General features: G+C 39.5%; 1 protein-coding gene across 5 annotated transcripts in view; it reads right to left on the bottom strand.

Annotated features, from left to right (window-relative positions):
• Nucleotides 1-19,400, bottom strand: part of EPB41L4A (erythrocyte membrane protein band 4.1 like 4A) — a 249,202-nt gene that overhangs the window by 111,474 nt on the left and 118,328 nt on the right. For all 5 annotated transcript variants that reach the window (XM_070571296.1, XM_070571297.1, XM_070571298.1 and 2 more), the window contains exons 3-4: nt 10,286-10,337; nt 3,186-3,264 (exon numbers count right to left, since the gene is read on the bottom strand). In XM_070571296.1, the coding sequence (XP_070427397.1) occupies nt 3,186-3,264; nt 10,286-10,337 (131 nt within the window). The remainder of the gene's footprint in view (nt 1-3,185; nt 3,265-10,285; nt 10,338-19,400) is intronic.

Here is a 19,400-nt window from a genome sequence, read left to right as displayed (position 1 = left end):
CAGCTTTCAGCAGAGCTTCCAGATTAAGACAGACAAGGATGTGGACCTGGCCACCCACTTCTGAAAAGTTGGCCATGAAAACCCCATGAACACCAGTGGGGCATTGTTTGATATAGCACCAGAAGGCAAGAGCATAGCACAAAAAGACCAGGTAGGGTTCCACTCTGCTGTACACAGGGTTGCTAGGAGTAGGAATCAGCTGGACAGCACTAACAACAACAAACCATCTACTGAACACTTACATTTTTGCATTATGGTAAATACTTTGCATGTATTATCTTATATATTTCTCCCATCATCTTTTTGAAGAACTACTTTAATTCCACTTTACAGATGAGAAAATTGAAATTTTAAAAGGTTACGTAATATTCTCAGGAATACACAATGAGTGAGTGGCAGAGTAAAGATGCAAAACCCCAGCCTCTCCGACTCTAGGCCTGTCTTCTTAAGTAATATGTGTGTTATGCTTATCAAATCTGCAGAGGATACAGAACTATGAATGACAAAGAATATATGGAAGGCTGTCATAATATTTTGAATCAGAACTGAAAATAAGTTTAACAGATGTCATGAGAACATGAATTATTTAAAGGACTGATGAAGAGAAGAGAGATTAGATTTATTCTGCATAGACCTAGAAAGAAAACCTGGTACTGATGACAGACGTTCCAGGGATTTATTTCTTATTGAATTTCCCAATGCTTTTTGCAAGGTGGTAAGTTTTCCTATCTTAAAAATGTTTACAAAGAAGTTCGCTGACCTGTCAGGAATGCTGCATATGAGGGAGGAGGTTAGGATATATGACCTCAGAGTCCCTCAACTTTATTTCAGAAAACATTTTTGAGCACATAGCAGACACTCCAGGTTGATATGATTCTATTCACTTGTATCTTCCATGGTGTAGAACCTTATTTCCCTGTGCATCCCAATCACCTCTAGTTATTTCTCCTAAATACAACGTCCTTCTGGAATACAGCATCTAGTCATATATGTACATGATCATATGTGATCATACATGTACATGAGAAGATTCAATGCAGCATTATCTATAACTTTAAGAAAGGAAACAAGCTGGAGAGCCAACCACAAGGTCATGGTTAAATGAATTATAGAATACTCTGCAGGAGTAAAACAAATGGTTAAATTGTGAAAGAAGTCTGTACAATAGGTATAAAATAGCATGATTATTTTAAAAAACTATATGTATAGAAGAATAAGGAGAAGCATGCTTACTATAGCATTATTTTTCACATCAAAAAAATATAAACAACCTAAAAGCCAATACAGAGTAGGCTGGAACAATTTCCAAAGAAATGAAGCAGGATAAATGTTCAACTCGAAAATGCTGGCCTAAATATCATTTTCCTTTATTAGCATATATTGGCAGATTTTGCTTTTTGGTTTCAGTTTTTGCTTTTGCCAAAATTATGTCATGTAATTGACTCTCTTCTTAAGGTCCATTATACATGGGTAGGTGCAAATCCATGACTTTATCTCTAGGACATACTAAGTACATAGTGATACCACATTAAATGCACATTTACCTTATGTAAATTCAACTAAATCTTTTCTGCAAAAAATTATTATAGATCATGGTCGCTAACTGTAAGCCAATTACATTATCTCGTTCTCAACTAAATGATCTGGTCTAATACTTAAGGAAAAACACGTTGTACTAAACATATTGTGGGGTTGTACATTACACACAAATCCACGTATTCTATTAATGAGCTGTTAGTAGATTCCAAAGGGAAATTTCTGGTCATCATTAATATTTGGTGAACAGATGTGAAGTAATGCATTATAAAATACTGCTCTTTTTCCCCTTCTTAATACATTATTCCATTTAATGCTTACAAAATCCTTATGAGACAGATACATCTCCAATTTTACAGTTGAGGAAACTGAGGCACAGAGAGGTTACTAACAACCTCAAAATGAAGGACTTTCCTTGTATTTTCACAAAATGTTGTTTCCTTGCAATTCCCTAATGAGTTTTTATACCACTTGGACTCAGTTTCCCCATGAGCTCATGACTCAGAAATCACTCTTGATTGCAAAGACTATTCATGAAGTTCTAATGTAAATACCACCCCTCTCCTCAACATCTCCCCAACACAACAGCCCTTGTCCCATAGAAGTGCACTTGCAGAAAGCCTCAATGGGCAGCCCTGCTTTTCAGAGGGCTTGCTAACAATGTGGCGATGGAAGACGTGAATGCAGACATCAGCACGGTTCTAAAAGTGAGGCCTAATTATAGCACTTCAGAGTGGAACAGGAAAGGTCCAATTAGTCTACCCTCTTCTCACTCTTCTGTGTGCAGTCCAGAACCAAGACAAAAGAAAGTCTAAGGAAAAGGATGAAAGGATGGATAGAATCAAAACCATAGACTGCCTTGGTTATCAGAGATATGATTTCCAATTTTTTGAATAATACATTAGGTTTTACCTAATGATAGGGGTTCACTAGGAAAACTGATCACTTAGAGTTAAGTTACAGAAAACAGTTTTGTTTTCACTACCACGTGCAGTCAGGTCACTAGCGGAATACATGAAAACATAACACTATTGTCTGCTCCTTATAAGCCACTTTCAAATGCTGGCATTAAATATTTTAACAATACAATCAATGCCAATTGGAAAATCTGCCTTAACCAAAATAAACTATTTGATGACAAAGGTCATTAATATATTACAAAACATTAGTTGTCTTCTCTCCCTTAATACTAAAAGCAATTATCTTTTTATTTCCTATAGAGATAAATGAAATCCCCTGACAGCTGATATTTAAGCTGTAACCAATTAAGGAGAAATAACTGGCTCTTCAAATTTATATTTACATATGCAAACCAAGCATCAAAATATCCTTCCTTTAGCAGTTCAAAGGGCTACTTTTATATGACTACAAAGGCTGAATGCATCCTTCACAATAATGATACAGAAATATCCCATCACAGCAGATGCAAAATCTATCATCATGTTACCCAGGTTGATGCCATTGTTCAAACACATCTATCATCAGACAGTGATCTGTCTCATTGAATGCTAGTATAAATTTAAGTCTCACAGGAGATGCATTACAGAACACATGTAGACACATCCAAATGTTTGACCCCAATTTATTTCAAATAAACCCTTTTATATATGCCATACATGTGATGTTCAAAAGCAAAGTCAACACCATACCTGGTTATTTCTTCTTTAAGATTACATGGATCTTCGGCATAGAATTTAATACCAAAATACAAAGTATACGGAGGTCCAGCTAAAACAAGAAATAGAAAATAATTAAATTTCCATTATAAACTAGTCAAAGTAGTAGGGTAATATTACAAAACTATTAAAAATTATACTCACCAAAAATATTTGCAAACCATATATTGGATAAGAGGTTAACATCCAAAATATATGCAGAACTCGTACAACTCAACAGCAAAAAAACAACTGAATTAAAAAATGGGCAAAGGACCAGAATAGACATTTTTCCAATAACAACATACAAATGGTCATACAGATACATGAAAAGGCGCTCAACATCACTAAATAGCAGGGAAATGCAAATCAAAACCACAATGAGATATCACCTCACACCTATAAGAATGGCTATTATCAAAAAGACAAGAGCGCTGGTGAGGATGTGGAGAAAAGGGAACCTTTGTATGCAGTTGGTGGGAATGTAAATTGGTACAGCTATTATATAACTGTACGGAAGTTCCTCAAAAAATTAAAAATAGAGTTACCATATGATCCAGCAATCCCACTACTAGGTATTTATCCAAAAGAAATGAAACCAGGATCTCAAAGAGATATCTGAATTCCCATGTTCACGCAGCATTACTCACAATATCCAAGATATGGAAGCAACCTAAGTGTCCATCAACAAATTAATGGATAAATAAAATGCAAAACACACACACAGGAATATTATTCAGCTGTAAAAAAGAAGGAAAGTCTCCTATCTGCAACAACATGGATGAACCTGAAGAATATTATGCTAGGTGAAATAAGCCAGACACAAAAAACAGATACTGCCTATCTCATTTATATGTGGAACCTAAAATAGTCACACACATAGATGCAGAGAATAGAATGATGGTTGCCAGGGTCTGGGGGAGGGGGAATTGGGGAGATGTTGGTCAAAGGGTACAAAGTTTCAATTATGCAAGATGAATGAGTTCTGAGGACCTAATATACTGCCTGGCGACAACAATTAATACCGTATTATATACTTGAAATTTGCTAAGAGTAGAGATCTTAAACTAAATCTTCTCACCACGCCCCTCCCAACACACACACACACTGGTAACTAAGTAGAGGTGATAGATAAGTTACTTAGCTTAATTGTGGTGATATTTTCACAGTGTATACATATATCAAAACATCAAGTTTTACAGCTGAAATATATGCAATTTTTATATGTTAAAGATAGCTCAATAAAGGTGCTTAAAAATTATACTAGGAATTTCTAAAGACACAAGAAAAAATAAAAATGAGAAAGACAGAGTTCAGATGCATAAGAGTAGGATTTCAACCATGCAGGTAACTATGTGTGTAGGGTCTATGTGCTCATCAACACAGGAAAAAAGACAGGACCAAATACACCAAAATGTCGCCAGTTCTCACCTCTGGTTAGTGAGGTTACACACAATTTTTATTTATAATTTTTCACATTTTCTACAACATACATGTATTTTTTTTCATAATGAAGATTATTGATAAACAAAATAAATGGTTTTCTAACCATCCAACTATCACTAGCTATTGCAAAAAGTACAAAAAAAGTCTGCAAAAAGCCATAAACAACTTAAATGTTGAGGAACAGGTGGACCACTTAGGCCAAGCCCAGCACGTCCACAGGGTACCACACAACTGTTTAAACGGGCAGAGGGAGAACTTTATGTGCTGAAGGGGGAAGATCACCAATCTGTATTTCTGACTGCAAAATTATGACCCCTTTTGTGAAAAAAAGTTACCCATTAAAATGCGGGGTTTTGGGGGCTGGCCCCATGGCCGAGTGGTTAAGTTCACGCACTCCGCTGCAGGCAGCCCAGTGTTTCGTTGGTTCCAATCCTGGGCGCGGACATGGCACTGCTCATCAAACCACGCTGAGGCAGCGTCCCACATGCCACAACTAAAAAGACCCACAACGAAGAATATACAACTATGTACCAGGGTGCTTTGGGGAGAAAAAGGGAAAAAAATAAAATCTTTTAAAAAAAAAAATGCGTTTTGTTTTTTCCCCCTAGAATACGTAAGAAGTTAGTAATAATGGCAAATTTGGGGAAGAGGGACTGGAAACTTAATTTTTTTCCAGGCTTTACTGAGGTACAATTGACAAATTGTAAGATACTTAAAAAGTGTGTAATGTGACAATTTGATATATGCACACACTGTAAAGGATTCCCTTCATCAAGTTAATTAACACATCCATCCCCTCATCTACTTACTTTTTTTTTCCTGGTGAGAACATTTAAATTTTACTCTCAGCAAAATTGGTAAGTTAGAAATTTCTTACCTTTTTAAGAAAAATAATCGTCAGTGAGGCTACGTGGTAGGATTAGGGGCAATATTTGTCTCATTCGTAAACTCTTCTGAACTTAAGAATGTGTTCTTACATATTTAAGAAGACATTTCTCATCTCAGTCATTTACCACACAGAGAAGAACTACATGCACAAATACCAAATATATATGTGTAACAAAGCATGGAATTGTACCTACACAGGCAAACATAAAATATAATTAAACACTCACATTCTGCAAGAGAACACAAGCCTCTTGGGTGCCAGCCACATTTTATTATGCTTTTACTACAAATGTTTCTATTTCAGAGCATATGACTCTAACCTGCACTGTTTCCAAAACTGCATACTTCTGAGCAGTGTGGTAACTAAATCTTATATTAAATCCGTTTTAAAATGGATTTGTTACCTGGTGCACCAATTAGTAGTCATAGTTTCTAATTTTTTAACAAAAGCTCTCCTACACAAATACAAAAGAAAAGACGCAAAGTATGTACCTCAGTAAGGATACTTCCACATACACATTGTGATCCCAAGGCTCTGACACTGTGTTATTGACAGAAAATAACCCTGGTCTTCCTGTTTTCATTTTTAACTGAGTAAAAGTCACAAATTTAGAAGCTGGGGAAAGGAACTTAAGTTGAACAACAGGTAATAAAGCCATAATGCATTTATAATATACAAACTATGTCATTATTTATTATATGATGACACATTCATGCTATGTTTGTAGAACACCCCAAAACCCCGTTCCTGGCACAGAGAAGACAACCAACACTGGGCCCCGCTCTGCTCTCCTCACCTATGCCTTTCTGTATAAGGCACTCCTTGGCCTCGAGCTTTTTTAAAAACTAAATTTTAAGACAGTTTGTTATAATTTCTTATAATTAGAGTTGATTTCATATGTTCAATCTCTATGTATACTTAATGTGTTTATATTTCTGACAAATACACCCCTGCCTCTACTACTGATGAAGATGTCAGAGAGGCACAGACTATTAAATATTTAGAAGAGCCAGGAAGTCCACCCTCTGCTGATCCATCTCTGTCAATCATGCTCTGTGTTACTGAGCAGATGGGTCCGCCTATGCCCGCAGGCCACTGGGGTTGGCATCGAGGGGGCGGGAGGAGCACACATGCTGCTGAGACCATGCACAAAGGGAAGAAGGCCTGTCCAGACTCCAGAATTGCTTTTATTCCCCGGAACGTGGCAGATTACATCCTACTTACCAGGCACAGCCATTTCAAACATGTTTAGTGATGAGCAGTTAAGCAGAATTTTGAAAAATACACAATTAAAAACATACAGGTTGGGGTAATTTTCTTTAAGGACTTTTGGCCCAAATCAGCCCTCTATTTCCCATTTAGATATAAAATGTTGTGTGTTCTAAATATAAGGCATCATTACCATTTGATTGCATTTGATAATGTACAAAAATATCTCATAAACATTCAATTCTCAACAACCACCTGGTAACATATGGAAGCAGATGAAGCTTCTAGGAGCAGCTTGCCTAAGATCACAAGGATCAGAAGCAAGTTTGCTAACACCTGAAGGTCAGTACTTTCTGACCTATACTATCAGCCTTCCAAGGAAAAACAAAATTATAATACCTTTAGAGTAAAGCAAAGACTTTCATATACATCACTGTGTTATAGATCAATCTAAGGCTATGGAAATGGACATTTTGGAGCAAGGATAATGTCTACCCAGATACGTTTCAGCTTCCTATTTTAAGACTGACTACAAAAATTAGGCACTGATGAAGCAAATTCTCAATTTATTCAATTATCCAATTTATTCAGGATTTATTATCCCGAATCCATGTTTTTCCAGAGAGTCTACCTTTAAGAAATCCTATATAAAGTAATTTAATATTGTTTCCCTTGAGCAAAAGAATACAGAAGCCAGAAATTGGGAATCCTCTAATCTACCTTTTGTGGAGACTAATTTCAAGACCTTTAATGATAAGAAAGAGTCTCCCATTAATTAGCTCAGGGAAGGGGGCTGGCCCAGTGGTGCAGCGGTTAAGTTAGCATGTTCTGCTTCTCGCCGGCCCGGGGTTTGCCAGTTCAGATCCCGGGTGTGGACACGGCACCGCTTGGCAAAAGCCATGCTGTGGTAGGCATCCCACATATAAAGTAGAGGAAGATGGGCATGGATGTTAGCTCAGGGCCAGTCTTCCTCAGCAAAAAGAGGAGGATTGGCAGCAGTTAGCTCAGGGCTAATCTTCCTCAAAAAAAATTTTTTTTAAAAATTAGCTCAGGGATAAATAAATCAAGACTTACCTATGAGAATCCTGGTGACTAGCAAGTACTCTATCATTTTTAGATATTCCTTCTGAATAATCTATTAGAGATTTAAGAGCCATTTTCCTTCATTAATTATCAAACTATTTCATGAGATGAAATATAAAGATTATGTATTCTTCAGTTATATAATCTTTCTTCAGTTGTATTATCAGTGTTTTATTCTTTCTACACATCAAAATTTTGATAGGACAACATTTATTTAGGACGAGAAAGCAAGTGCATTATAGATTACAGATTTTTAAATAGAGTATTTCATATCGTAAAAAATAGATACTTCAAATGTGCTTAGGAACACTTCAATATTGCAGCTTAAATAATTCACATTTTTCTTCATCACGTGAATAGAAATCTCAACGTTTTAATAGAAAAATCTGTGAATTTATTTTAAAATAATCATTCCTGAAATTATTCTAATTTTCAAACTGGTATTTTTTAAGTATTTGGTTCAAATGGACAAGATAGATATTTACCGTATTTATTATTATACCTGAACCTTCCAGCAAAGTGCAGATTTTTAGGTCCCAAGGGAGAAGACTTTTTAAATTAGAACTCCTAGCACTTATATGAAGATACCTCATGGGAGTTATCTGCATTTATATCTAATCACATGTAACCTCATACGTCCCCTTGGCTTTCAGTAGGCATCTTCTCACTCGGGAAGAACATGGCACTAGAAGTCAGAAGACCAGGGATCTGGTCAGCCCTCTGCTACCAGCAAGCTTCTTATCCACAGCAAGTCACAAACCCCTTCTGCATTAGGAGTTACTCCTGTGTAGGCTGAGTAAGCAGAACTTGATGACGTCTAGGGTATATATTTTGAGGGTTCTTTCTCACTCCACAGGCCACCAGCCCCAGTCTCTGAAATTGCCGCCAAGTCCCATCCAGAAGGCTGGCCCCCTGGCAGCTGTTTGTACTGACTTTGAAAAAGCCAAGATAGGGGCCGGCCCAGTGGCACAGCAATTAAGTGAGTACATTCCGCTTCTCAGCGGCCCGGGGTTCGCTGCTTCAGATCCTGGGTGCGGACATGGCACTGCTTGGCACGCCATGCTGTGGTAGGCATCCCACATATAAAGTAGAGGAGGATGGGCACAGATGTTAGCTCAGGGCCAGGCTTCCTCAGCAAAAAGAGGAGGACTGGCAGTAGTTAGCTCAGGGCTAATCTTCCTCAAAAAAAAAAGAAAAGAAAAAGCCAACGCATAGTGGAGTGGACTGAGGTGAGCTGATGACTCAAACTGGGCTGGTCAGACTCACCCTTCCTAGAATTTGGAATTGCAATTCAGAGAGAGCCAGTCAGCCTCTGCTTGTGTGATGTGTAACTTGAAAATTGTGGAGGTTTCCACCACGGACATGGAGAAACAGAGAGAGCCAGTCCAAGGAGAGAAACAAAAATGATGCTGACGTTCAGAGAAACAATACTTGCTGAGTTCCTGATGGTTTTGCAGTTCCTAGTTCCCGATTCCTTTCTGAAGCATAGCTACGTTCCTGCCCTTGGGGCCCGTGCATGAAGCACCATGGGACCAATTTTACCACAAGGAACGAGCCAATACACATGGAAAAAATACAGACTCAGAGTGGGGGTAATAAAGGCCAGAAGAATCCACTAGATCTTATTAGCAATAATTTGCACATTAAAGCAAAACGTTTTAATGAGTAAAAAGTTTCAGTTGGGGATGATGAAAAAGTTTTGGAGATAGTGCCGATCGTTGCACAACAATGTAAATGTACTTAATGCCACTGCACTGTACACTCAAAGATGACTAAAATGATATATTTTGTTATATATTTTACCATAATTTTTTAAAATAATTTTTTTAAAAGTACTCTTTTGCATACTTAAGGACTGTTTATGTGCACACACATGTATGCGCAATTATAAACAAAAGTGTGGGTTATGAAATTAAGGTTATGGAATATAACCTTAATTATACTCTGAGTCACCTAATAAGATTCATACTGATACAACCAAAAGCTATCCCCTGAAAATAGATGGGTCCTTTCTGAAGCCATAGAAATCTTGCAGGACACAAAGGCACTCCTTAATTACTGACTCAGCAAACTGAATAACGTGAATGACAAAAACCACTCCTTAACCTGGGAAATTCAAGCTCTTTAAGAGGTCAGATGTCCACCTCTTTTTCATATCAGTGCCTCTCTGCCCTGTCTGTTTTAAGGTGAAATTTTGAAGATAGGCAAACAGAAAAATCACCAACAAAAGTCAAGGCATACCACAAGCCAAATTCAACACTAAGATCCACTCAGAATCTTTATCAACTAAAATTTAATCAGAATTTGGAGAACGAGCCTGGCGATACATAAACACCTGTTTCCATATTCTGGTACTCGTGTTAGTGCTCATCCCTGTAGTACTAAAGCCTATTTCTTTGCCAAGCTAATCATGAACATTATATCATTTTCAAGACACTCTTTAACAAAGTTAAAATTAAATACCTACTGTTAATCAGTTCTTTGTGTTCAGCAAGGGTTTTTGCAGGATCCAGCCAATACTGTGTGAAGAAAAAAAGGGTAATTATAGAAATTAGTTGCTTTTCATTGGCCTTCACTTCAAGAATTTGCAAAGTCTAAGTTTAAATCACATTTAAATATTTAATAATAAAGCGTTTAACTTATATACACACAGAAACATACATAAGAGCTTTCTGTGGCTAGCACAGGAAAAGAAAAATGATGTTGATGTTGAGAGAGAAGCAGAGGAGAGAAACAGTAGTTGCTAGGTTCTGGATCGAATTCTCATACTGATTATAAGGGTCAGTAATATCAAGACGCTTATGAGTGAGAAAACAACGGCCATGGAGAATGCTCCCCATGTCTCTTTCCAAAGTCCCCATCACAACCCCCTACAGCCATGTCTCCCCCTAAAATGTCCTCACCCTCTTCACTTCCAGTCCTATTTCTTACAGGCATCACTGTTAGATGTTAGGAATAAAGCAAACAAATTAAATCAAATCCTCGTTAAGTATCCAGGAGAGGCAGCTCAGCGCAGCTGCTAAGGGTCCGAGTCCCAGTGCAGACCCGGCTGGATTCCATCCTGGATCTCCCCTCCCCACCACCACGTAACTTCGAACAAGTTACTGGACGTCTCTGAACCATCCTCACAGGCCTGCTGTGAGGATGAAATGAGTTAATTCAAGTAAAGTCTTTAGACTAGCCCCTGGCTCATACTAAGTATGCTGCACATGCTAGTGATGATTATTATTAAGGTGTGACAGTCATTCTTAATAAGTGTCTTTACTTAGTCTAAGGTACTTGCTTATTAATTCAAATTAATCTTTAACGAACAGAATTTCAGACAATGAGGAGAGAATTCTGGCCCCAAGGAGAGGCCTTCCTTTAAATCCCACCTTTGTGAAATAAAAATCACTGAAAGGAAAAGAAACATGCCTTCAGCCTTGTCTCTCCATCTGAGGGAAGAGCAAGAGAGAAGCAGACAAAGCACAGACAAGCATCAAGGTTGCCCCAGAAGCACAGGGTCAAAGGGACTCCAGCACCCTGGAGGCTCAGGGGAGGGCAGAGGTGGAACCTCTCTCCCCTGCTGTCCTTCACAAACGGTGGAGACCCAAGGGCCAGGCTAACCAGTTTCCATTTACTCTTGTTCCTGAATGAAGAAGGGACAATTCTCACAACAGGGAGGGAGCAGCCGGCCCACCTTGAGCAATTCATTCCCAGCACTTTCACGACGCCCTGGAGAAAACATCCACACGGCCCTGACACCCCTGGGTCAGGAAGAGTCACAAGAAGAGTCCAAGAGAAACTTCCTGCCCAGGTTCCCCTTCCCCGCCCTTCAGTTAAGGGCAGAAATGCTCTCTGCTATTTAACAGTAGCAGTAATTATAAATAACAATTATAACATTTTATACAATCCTCTTACCTTTATTCCTAATTACATATACTGTAACAGTCATTCATACTAAATCTATGTCAGTCACTTTATCATAAGATTTTATTGCAGTACAAATTCCATTCATGTACGCATAATCTTTACTATTTGCCTCTCACAGAGCAGTTTCAGTTTTTCAACTTTTTATAAAGTAAAGGAATCAATATATATAAGTGTAGCAACTTATAATACAATATTCGTTATTCTGGTCCTTATCACTTCTCAATTTTTTTTTCCCCAAAGATTAGCACCTGAGCTAACATCTGTTGCCAATCTTTTTTTTTTTCTTCTTCTTCTTCTCCCCACAGCTCCCCGGTACATGGTTGTATATTCTAGTTGTAGGTCCTTCTGGTTGTGCTATGTGGGATGCCACCTCAGCATGGCTTGTTGAGTGGTGCTAGGTCCATGCCCAGGATCCAAACTGGTGAAACCCTGGGTCGCTGAAGCAGGGGGCACAAACTTAACCAACTGGCCTCAGGGCTGGTCCCTCACCTCTCAATTTTAAAGGTCTAGAATCACTCACTTTTAAAGTAAAAAAGATATCTGAAGCAGAGGCTATCATCAGTGAACTGCCTTTGGAGCCCACAGTGGCTTTGGTGTTAAAATAATGGTTCACAGGCAAACACTGATTCATCCAAGGAGAGTAGAAGTCACTCCATATGCTAAGCTGTGTGTTGGGCACAGAGCAGACCCTCGCCCCTAGGTATACAAAGCTACAGATGCTTCTCATGGAATGGAAACATTAGGTAGGGGGACTGTTTCTTGCCATTCATTTCACATTAATGATAATCTGTACAATTTTAAAATAAATCTCTTTCCTTGAGAGCAATCAGATTTGTGAAGCAAAAAGTATAATGAAGGTTCTGAGACGAATTAGAATGACAATTTTGCAGCAAAAAAAGGAGAGTCAAGAGTCAGTCAAAAGCTGTTCAATCAGCTCAGTGCACATTAGATATGCTAGGCATCAATCCGGCACTCGCCGTGCACAAATCTCATTTGATCCAAATGGAAACCAGGGGTTACAGAGGTCAGATGATGATAAATGCCCTAGAACATAAACAATAAACCCACTTACACTCAACCAAGGGAGAGAAATGACCTTGGAACCAAAGCAGCCATATTATGACAGCACTTGTCATCACCCATTATCAACAAGCAATCAAACACAGCTCATGTCTGATCACCATGAAACTTATCAGGCGTCTATGCCATAACTAAAGAGGAAAAAGGGCACAAGAATTTGCCGATAAACACAGTATCCCAGTTTTAAGGCTTACATCCAGAATATTCTGTGAATATCATTTACTCAACATTTATGGAATACCCACAATACATGTTTTTTTGTGTGTCATGTCAGATCCTGTCCTGGGGAGTGTGGGAAAACAAAGATGACTGAGACCTGCCCTTATCCTCCAGGCATTCACAGCCTAGCAGGAGACACACAGACACAGAACTACAACACAATGTGGTAAGTGAGATAACAAGGTGCATAAGATATGAGACATCTCATATATTTGAGACAATAAAATTATGTACAAAGAAAATTAGCACTGCGGGGTGAGTGAAGGAAGGTGTCACTGGTAAGAAAACCTTTGAACAGTGTGTTCACACATGAAAACTTTCCCAAAACACAGAAATGGAGGAGAACAGAGCCTTAAATTTTTACAAAAATCCTGTCTACCAGCTAAACTGCTCCTAAAGCAAACGAGTCCATTTTTAAGTGACAACACAGAATGTGATATTCCAAGTCCTATACAGTTGAGTACTATATTGAAGTTAGTTCTGCCCAATAGCTAACAAAGACACAGCTAAATCAATGTTCACAGACTTCCAGAAAGAAAAGTGGTCATTCAGTCTTTCCATCTGCCCTGGTTGGCAGAAAGGGAGGAGCAGAGAACTCAGCATGGTTTACCGCGGTGCTGGGCTATGGAATGGTTTTTCCGAATTGCGCTTTGATGTGAAGCCGTCTTGCCTACCCAGACAGTCACAAGGAGAGACAGCCCTTTCTATCCCATTCTCTCTCAACATTCAGGCAGTTCATTCTCTAGGGAAATCTTTCAAACAATCACTCTCCCTCTCCCCTTTCCCCATCTCCTCTCTCTCTCCTATTTCAAACATATACCTTGTAGTTTATATATCCTAATAAGCTGGATTCGATCCTATTTTGTAGGAAGACAACAATTAACCAAAACAGACCCTGTTCTCTCATCCTGATTTCTACAGCAGGATTCCTAACATAGGAGAAGGTTAACAGACTGCAACCCCAGCACCCAATCGCCATGGAGTTGAGATGACAGCCCTCCTCGGCTCTGACCTTTGCCAGGATGCAAGAGGCCAGCAGTTAGATGGCCTTGCCTTCTCAGTCCTGTCAATCTTAGTAACAGCATTTATGTAACCCGGGGAGAAATGACAGGCTCAAGTTCCTCCTTACCCTCTGAGAGTCTTGGCTAAACACCCCGAGCGTCTTCCATCCACGTTGGCTGATAATGTCTCAATTTCATCAATTTCCTAGGTAACAGGCTCAGAATTAGATTTTAGAACTCTAACACTGTCCAGTAAATCAATACCCTAGGCTTCAAAAGATATATATTAAATTCAGGGTCCAACCTTTCATTCGACAACTGTGCCTTTGGAGTCTCCTAGAGTTCTAATACTAGAATAAACTCTAAAAAATTTTAGACAAAGGAAGGACAGCATGAAATAATAAAAGCTTTGCTGCATTTTATGTCACACTGGGCATCATGCTGATTCTCCTTTGGAGAATTTTAGAATGCCACAATGATATTTAATAATGTTTCCTATAGACCAAAAAAAGGCTTTAAAAGCACACATAGTTTTCATCAATGTAACAAAACAACCTCTTGATCTAAGGGAATATAGAGTTGAGCATCTGCAAGGGACAATGGAGCAACAAAGATCTCAAAAAATGATAGCACTGTTCATTCCTAGGACTCAATGTAATTTGCACATATGTTCCAAGAAATCGAGGACTGTGGTGATAGCTATTTGTGCTTTTCCCAAAGCCGCTGTAGACAGATCTCAGGACTGCTAAGCAACACTAACAGGACGTGGTTTTAATTTGTTCCTTGGTATGAATCACAGAGCCTTAGGACCTCAGGTAAAACCACTGTAACAGAGCTAACTCACAGCAGGGACAAAAACAAGGGCCTGTCACTGGGTGATCTACAGTGTGTGTGTGTGTGTACGGGAAAGGCGGGGCAATCATAACTGGGCCCTATTTTTCAGCAAAAGTGAATTCTAATGAATCACTGTTAGACCATCTGGTTCTTCATGAAGTGTCAACTGGTCCCAGGGACTATTCCTCAGTTCTCACCCATGGACCCTGGCACCACTCTAGGAGTTAGAGATAACAACAGTAATAGCCAACATTTATTAAATGCTTGCCATGTGCCAGGCACTGTTGAAGACTTCACATGTATTTACTCAGTTAACCCTCTTAACAACTCTGTAAAGTAGTAACTACTATAATTATCAGTTTACAAACGAGAAAACTGAAACACTGAGTATTTAAACAACTTGCCCAAAAGTATAGAACAGCAGATCCAAAGAACTAAACTCCCTTCCACCTTATGCTCAGGCAAAGCCACCCTCTAGGAGACTGTCTGGATAGGAACGTTTAACCTTATTTTCAAGATTCTGAAACTCAACTACCAAATTCCCTTTTTCCAGCTCACTCAAACAATCTGATCCTACCCAGACACACAATTCAGTGACCCCACTACCTTGTCACTGTCCCTCCTCCCTGCCCCCCACCCAGTCCTCACCTCCCTCACAACCCATTACTAAAGTCATTCACTTGCAGTCATCCTCAATTCCCTGACTTTCACGTGCCTGGATTACTCTCTCCTCTCACTTTCTCACTCTCAGCTGATGATCTTGCTTATTTCTGAAAAAACTGAAACAATCAGAAAAGAACATGCATGCCTTCTCACCACATCTACCAAGCTGCCTGCATCTGTGCTGCCGTCCTGTCTTCTCTCCGATTACCACGGATGAATGTCCATGCTCCACGTAAGCCCATCCCTTCTCATCTACTCAGGAACATGGTTCCAGCAACTTGGGGCTCTCTTTCCCCCACCACCAAAGTTTCCCTTTCTACAAAATCATTTCTGGCAGAATACACGCCTTTATTTGTCCCATATTAAAAGACAAGACGGAAGCCAGCCCCAGTGGCCTAGTGGTTAAGTTCGGTACACTCTACTTTCATGGCCCAGGTTCAGATCCCGGGCATGGACCTGCACCACTGTCTGTTAGGGGTTGTGCAGTGGCAGCCCACATAAAAAGGAAAAAAAGAGGGAGATTAGCAATGGATGTTAGCTCAAGGCCAATCTTCCTCAGCAAAATAAATAAATAAATAAAATTTTAAAACACCTTGACCCCCCCCCCATATCTGCCCATTTCATTTCCATGGTGTAAAATAAGTCTCTGAAGAAAAAAAAAAGTTGTCCTACACTCTGTCTCCTCTCATGTTCTCTTAAACTCACTTCAGTACCTACTGCAATCACTTCCATGTTGTTATATCTAATGATAGATGCAGAGTACTTCATCCACTTCCTTGAAATGCATTTGTCATGTGGTTTCTAGGATACAACTCCCCCTGGCTTCTCCTCCTACCTCATTGGGCACACCTTCACAATCTCCTTTTCTGGTTGCTCATTAGCTCCCTAACCAGGAAAGGATAGACTGCCCGAGGCTCATACCTGACATCAAGGTTCATTGTTTTAAATGCCATCTATCTACTGACTATTCCCAAGTGCCTAGCCAGACCAGAATTGGCCCCTGAATCCAACTGACTACTTGACATCTCCACTTAAATGCCTGCTAGAATCTCAAACTTTACATATTCAAAAGAGAAATGATGATTCTACTTGTCCTAGAAAAACCTGTTCTCCTGCAGTCTTCCCCATCTCAGTAAACAGTACAACATTCTTCCATTGGCTTCTGTCAAAACCTCTTTATTGTCTATCTCTTCTATCCATCTGCAAATCCGGTTGGGTCTATGATCAAAATAGAAACAGAATCTAACAAATTCTCACCCCTCCCAGGTCCAAGAGGCCATCACCGTTCACTTGGATTTCTCAAACAACTCCTTTAATGGCATCCTTGCATCTACCTTTGAACTTAGAGGAATTATTTTAAAACATACGTCTATAGGTCAGATCAGTTGACTCTTCTGTTCAACACCCTCTAGTGGTTTCCTTTCTTACTCAAAATAAAACCCAAAGTCCTTATGATAGTCTAAAAGGCCCTACATGATCTGGTCCCACTCCATTCACTCTCTCGTGTGTGTTTCAGAGATGAGGCAGCAGGAAGGCCCTTAAGGAGGGTGTTAATGGAAGCCTCAGGGCCCTCAAGGAGGCAAGAGAAAGCTATCGAAGCAGGAAGAAAGGGGACCTTATTATCTAGAGGCAGAAAGTTTAGCAATGCTGTTGCCTGTGGCAACCTGGAGAATAAAAGATATACCTAATGAACTGGATGATCCAGATAAGGAGATTTCCAGGCAGACTGCTGAAAGTGCCAACTGGCTTCTTTTGCTGCCTATAATGAAATGCAAGAGGAGAGATATAAGCTAAAAAAGAACTGTTAAATATAAAGGAGCCAGGACCTAATGGGTTTGAAAATAAAACTCTCTCATCCCTAGACTTATCAGAAGGCAAATGGTGCTACAATTAAGAAATAGCTTCTGGGCAAAGATTGAATCCGAGTACTGTCAGGCAACCATGAATGTAACTGTAAAACTCTTTATTACATCCTCAAAAAGATTAAATATGATGCCTCAGACCCTTTCAAACTAACAAAAGTCCTCTAAGAATCTTAAGGGCATCGTTCCCCAAGAGCCTTACAAGGAACCTAAGGCATAGAAGAGTTTATTTCAAAGTGATTTGTGAGTGTTGCCTTTGTCTAACAGAGTTGATTATAAATTGATTCATAAGAAATCCATAAAGTTTTTTAGAAGAATTATTACCGCTTAGGCTGAAAAGGATAGAGACATTACACACTGAAAAGAGGCTTTGGGACCCCCAAACTTCATCAGGCAAAGAGCAGGCTGAGCGCACAACTCAGCTGCAAACACATACTACTTTTTATGGAAAGGGAAGGAAAACTCAGAGAACAGAACCAAAAGCCCAGAGGGCAGAGTTAATCATTATAGTGAACAACTCCTAGACAGTAAGACCAAGCTCTAATCAAAGAAATGGCTACACGTGCCTGGCTTGATTTCAGACCTGTCATGGCCTAGTGACTGCTCTGTGCCTCCTGTTCCAAATGAAAGCATGTACACCAGTCATCCTGTCCTGTGTGTGTCCCGTCACTTTATGTTGAATGGGGGAAGGGGGGATACATCTTTCTTACTCCCTTAGTTCACAGGTCTTCAGGTCAAGAGGAACTATACTCAAGGGGTTGACTTGAAGAACAATATACAAAGAGTCTGATTTGATGAGATCCTGGACCTCAAGTCTGAGTTCACTGTCATAATAAATGATATTTGGGGAGACTTTCGGAGGGATGAGTGTGTTTTACATGTAGGAAGAATATATGTAGTTTTTGGCCAGAAGACAGACTCTCATGTTTTAAAGCATGTCTGCAAATTAGTTGACATTCCTCCCATAAAATGGTATAATCCAATCTCTTTTCCCTTTAAATGTGGGCTGGCCTTCTCTTCACTTCAAATCAATCGAATACAGCAGAAGTAACACTGTCTGAGACTTGGCCATAAAAGGTGATACAGCTTTTGCCCCTCCTTCCTTATCTTCCTCTGGATGCTGACCCAGGGAACTCAATTGCTACCCTGTTAGGAAGCCAAGCAACAACACGCAAAGTCCACACATCGGTGTTCCATCCCCAGCCCCTGTCAGTGCCAACACTCACCACCAGACACATGACTTAGACTTTAGTGACTCCAGCCTCTAGCCTTTGAGCTTCTCTAGCTGAGACTAAGTGGTACAGAGATGAGCTGTCCCCCGGTTCAAGTCGCAGATTCATGAGTAAAGCTTGTGTTGCCGTAATTTAAAGCTACTAAATTTGGAGATGGCTTGTTATACAGCAGTGAATAAGAGGAATGCAGCCCATTTCATCAAGATCTCTTTGATTCTCACTCTTTCATTCAACATACTCGCTGTTCCTCCTGTGTTTATGTCACCTGTGAACTTGATCAGCATGCCCTCTATGGCTTCATCCCAGCTACTGGCATAGATATGGTAAGCCCTAGGACACATCTAGAAACCTCCAAGTTGATATCATTCAAAAATCAATTCTGTCTGCTTAAGGGTAATCAAATAAACTTTCTTTTTTTTCAATTTAACCAACATTCTTCTGTTTAGTCCACAAAGATATTACATAAACTTTTCTGTATATCTTTCTGCATTCCAAATACACTAGTTTTATCACAAACAAAGAGGTCAGACATAGTTGTTTTGTTAATGGAACCATAGTGGATTATAGGAACACACTATTGTACCTCCTGGGAGCCCACAGATCATCCTGTAAAAATGCCCTCCTGCCAAGTTGTGACTGTCTCTAGAGGGGCTGCCCTACAACTGCATCTCATAGGCTGTTCCTAACCTCTTAGGTCCAGGGCATCTAATAACCAATACGTTTGGGTTTCTCCTAAAATGAAAATAGAGTCTTAGGGATGACAGATTCTATAAGAAAAG

The sequence above is a fragment of the Equus przewalskii genome, chromosome 13, assembly GCF_037783145.1.
Source record: "Equus przewalskii isolate Varuska chromosome 13, EquPr2, whole genome shotgun sequence".
NCBI classification, from domain to species: domain Eukaryota; kingdom Metazoa; phylum Chordata; class Mammalia; order Perissodactyla; family Equidae; genus Equus; species Equus przewalskii.
Note: the sequence above shows the minus strand (reverse complement) of the source record. Positions and strands in the feature narration are given on the sequence as shown.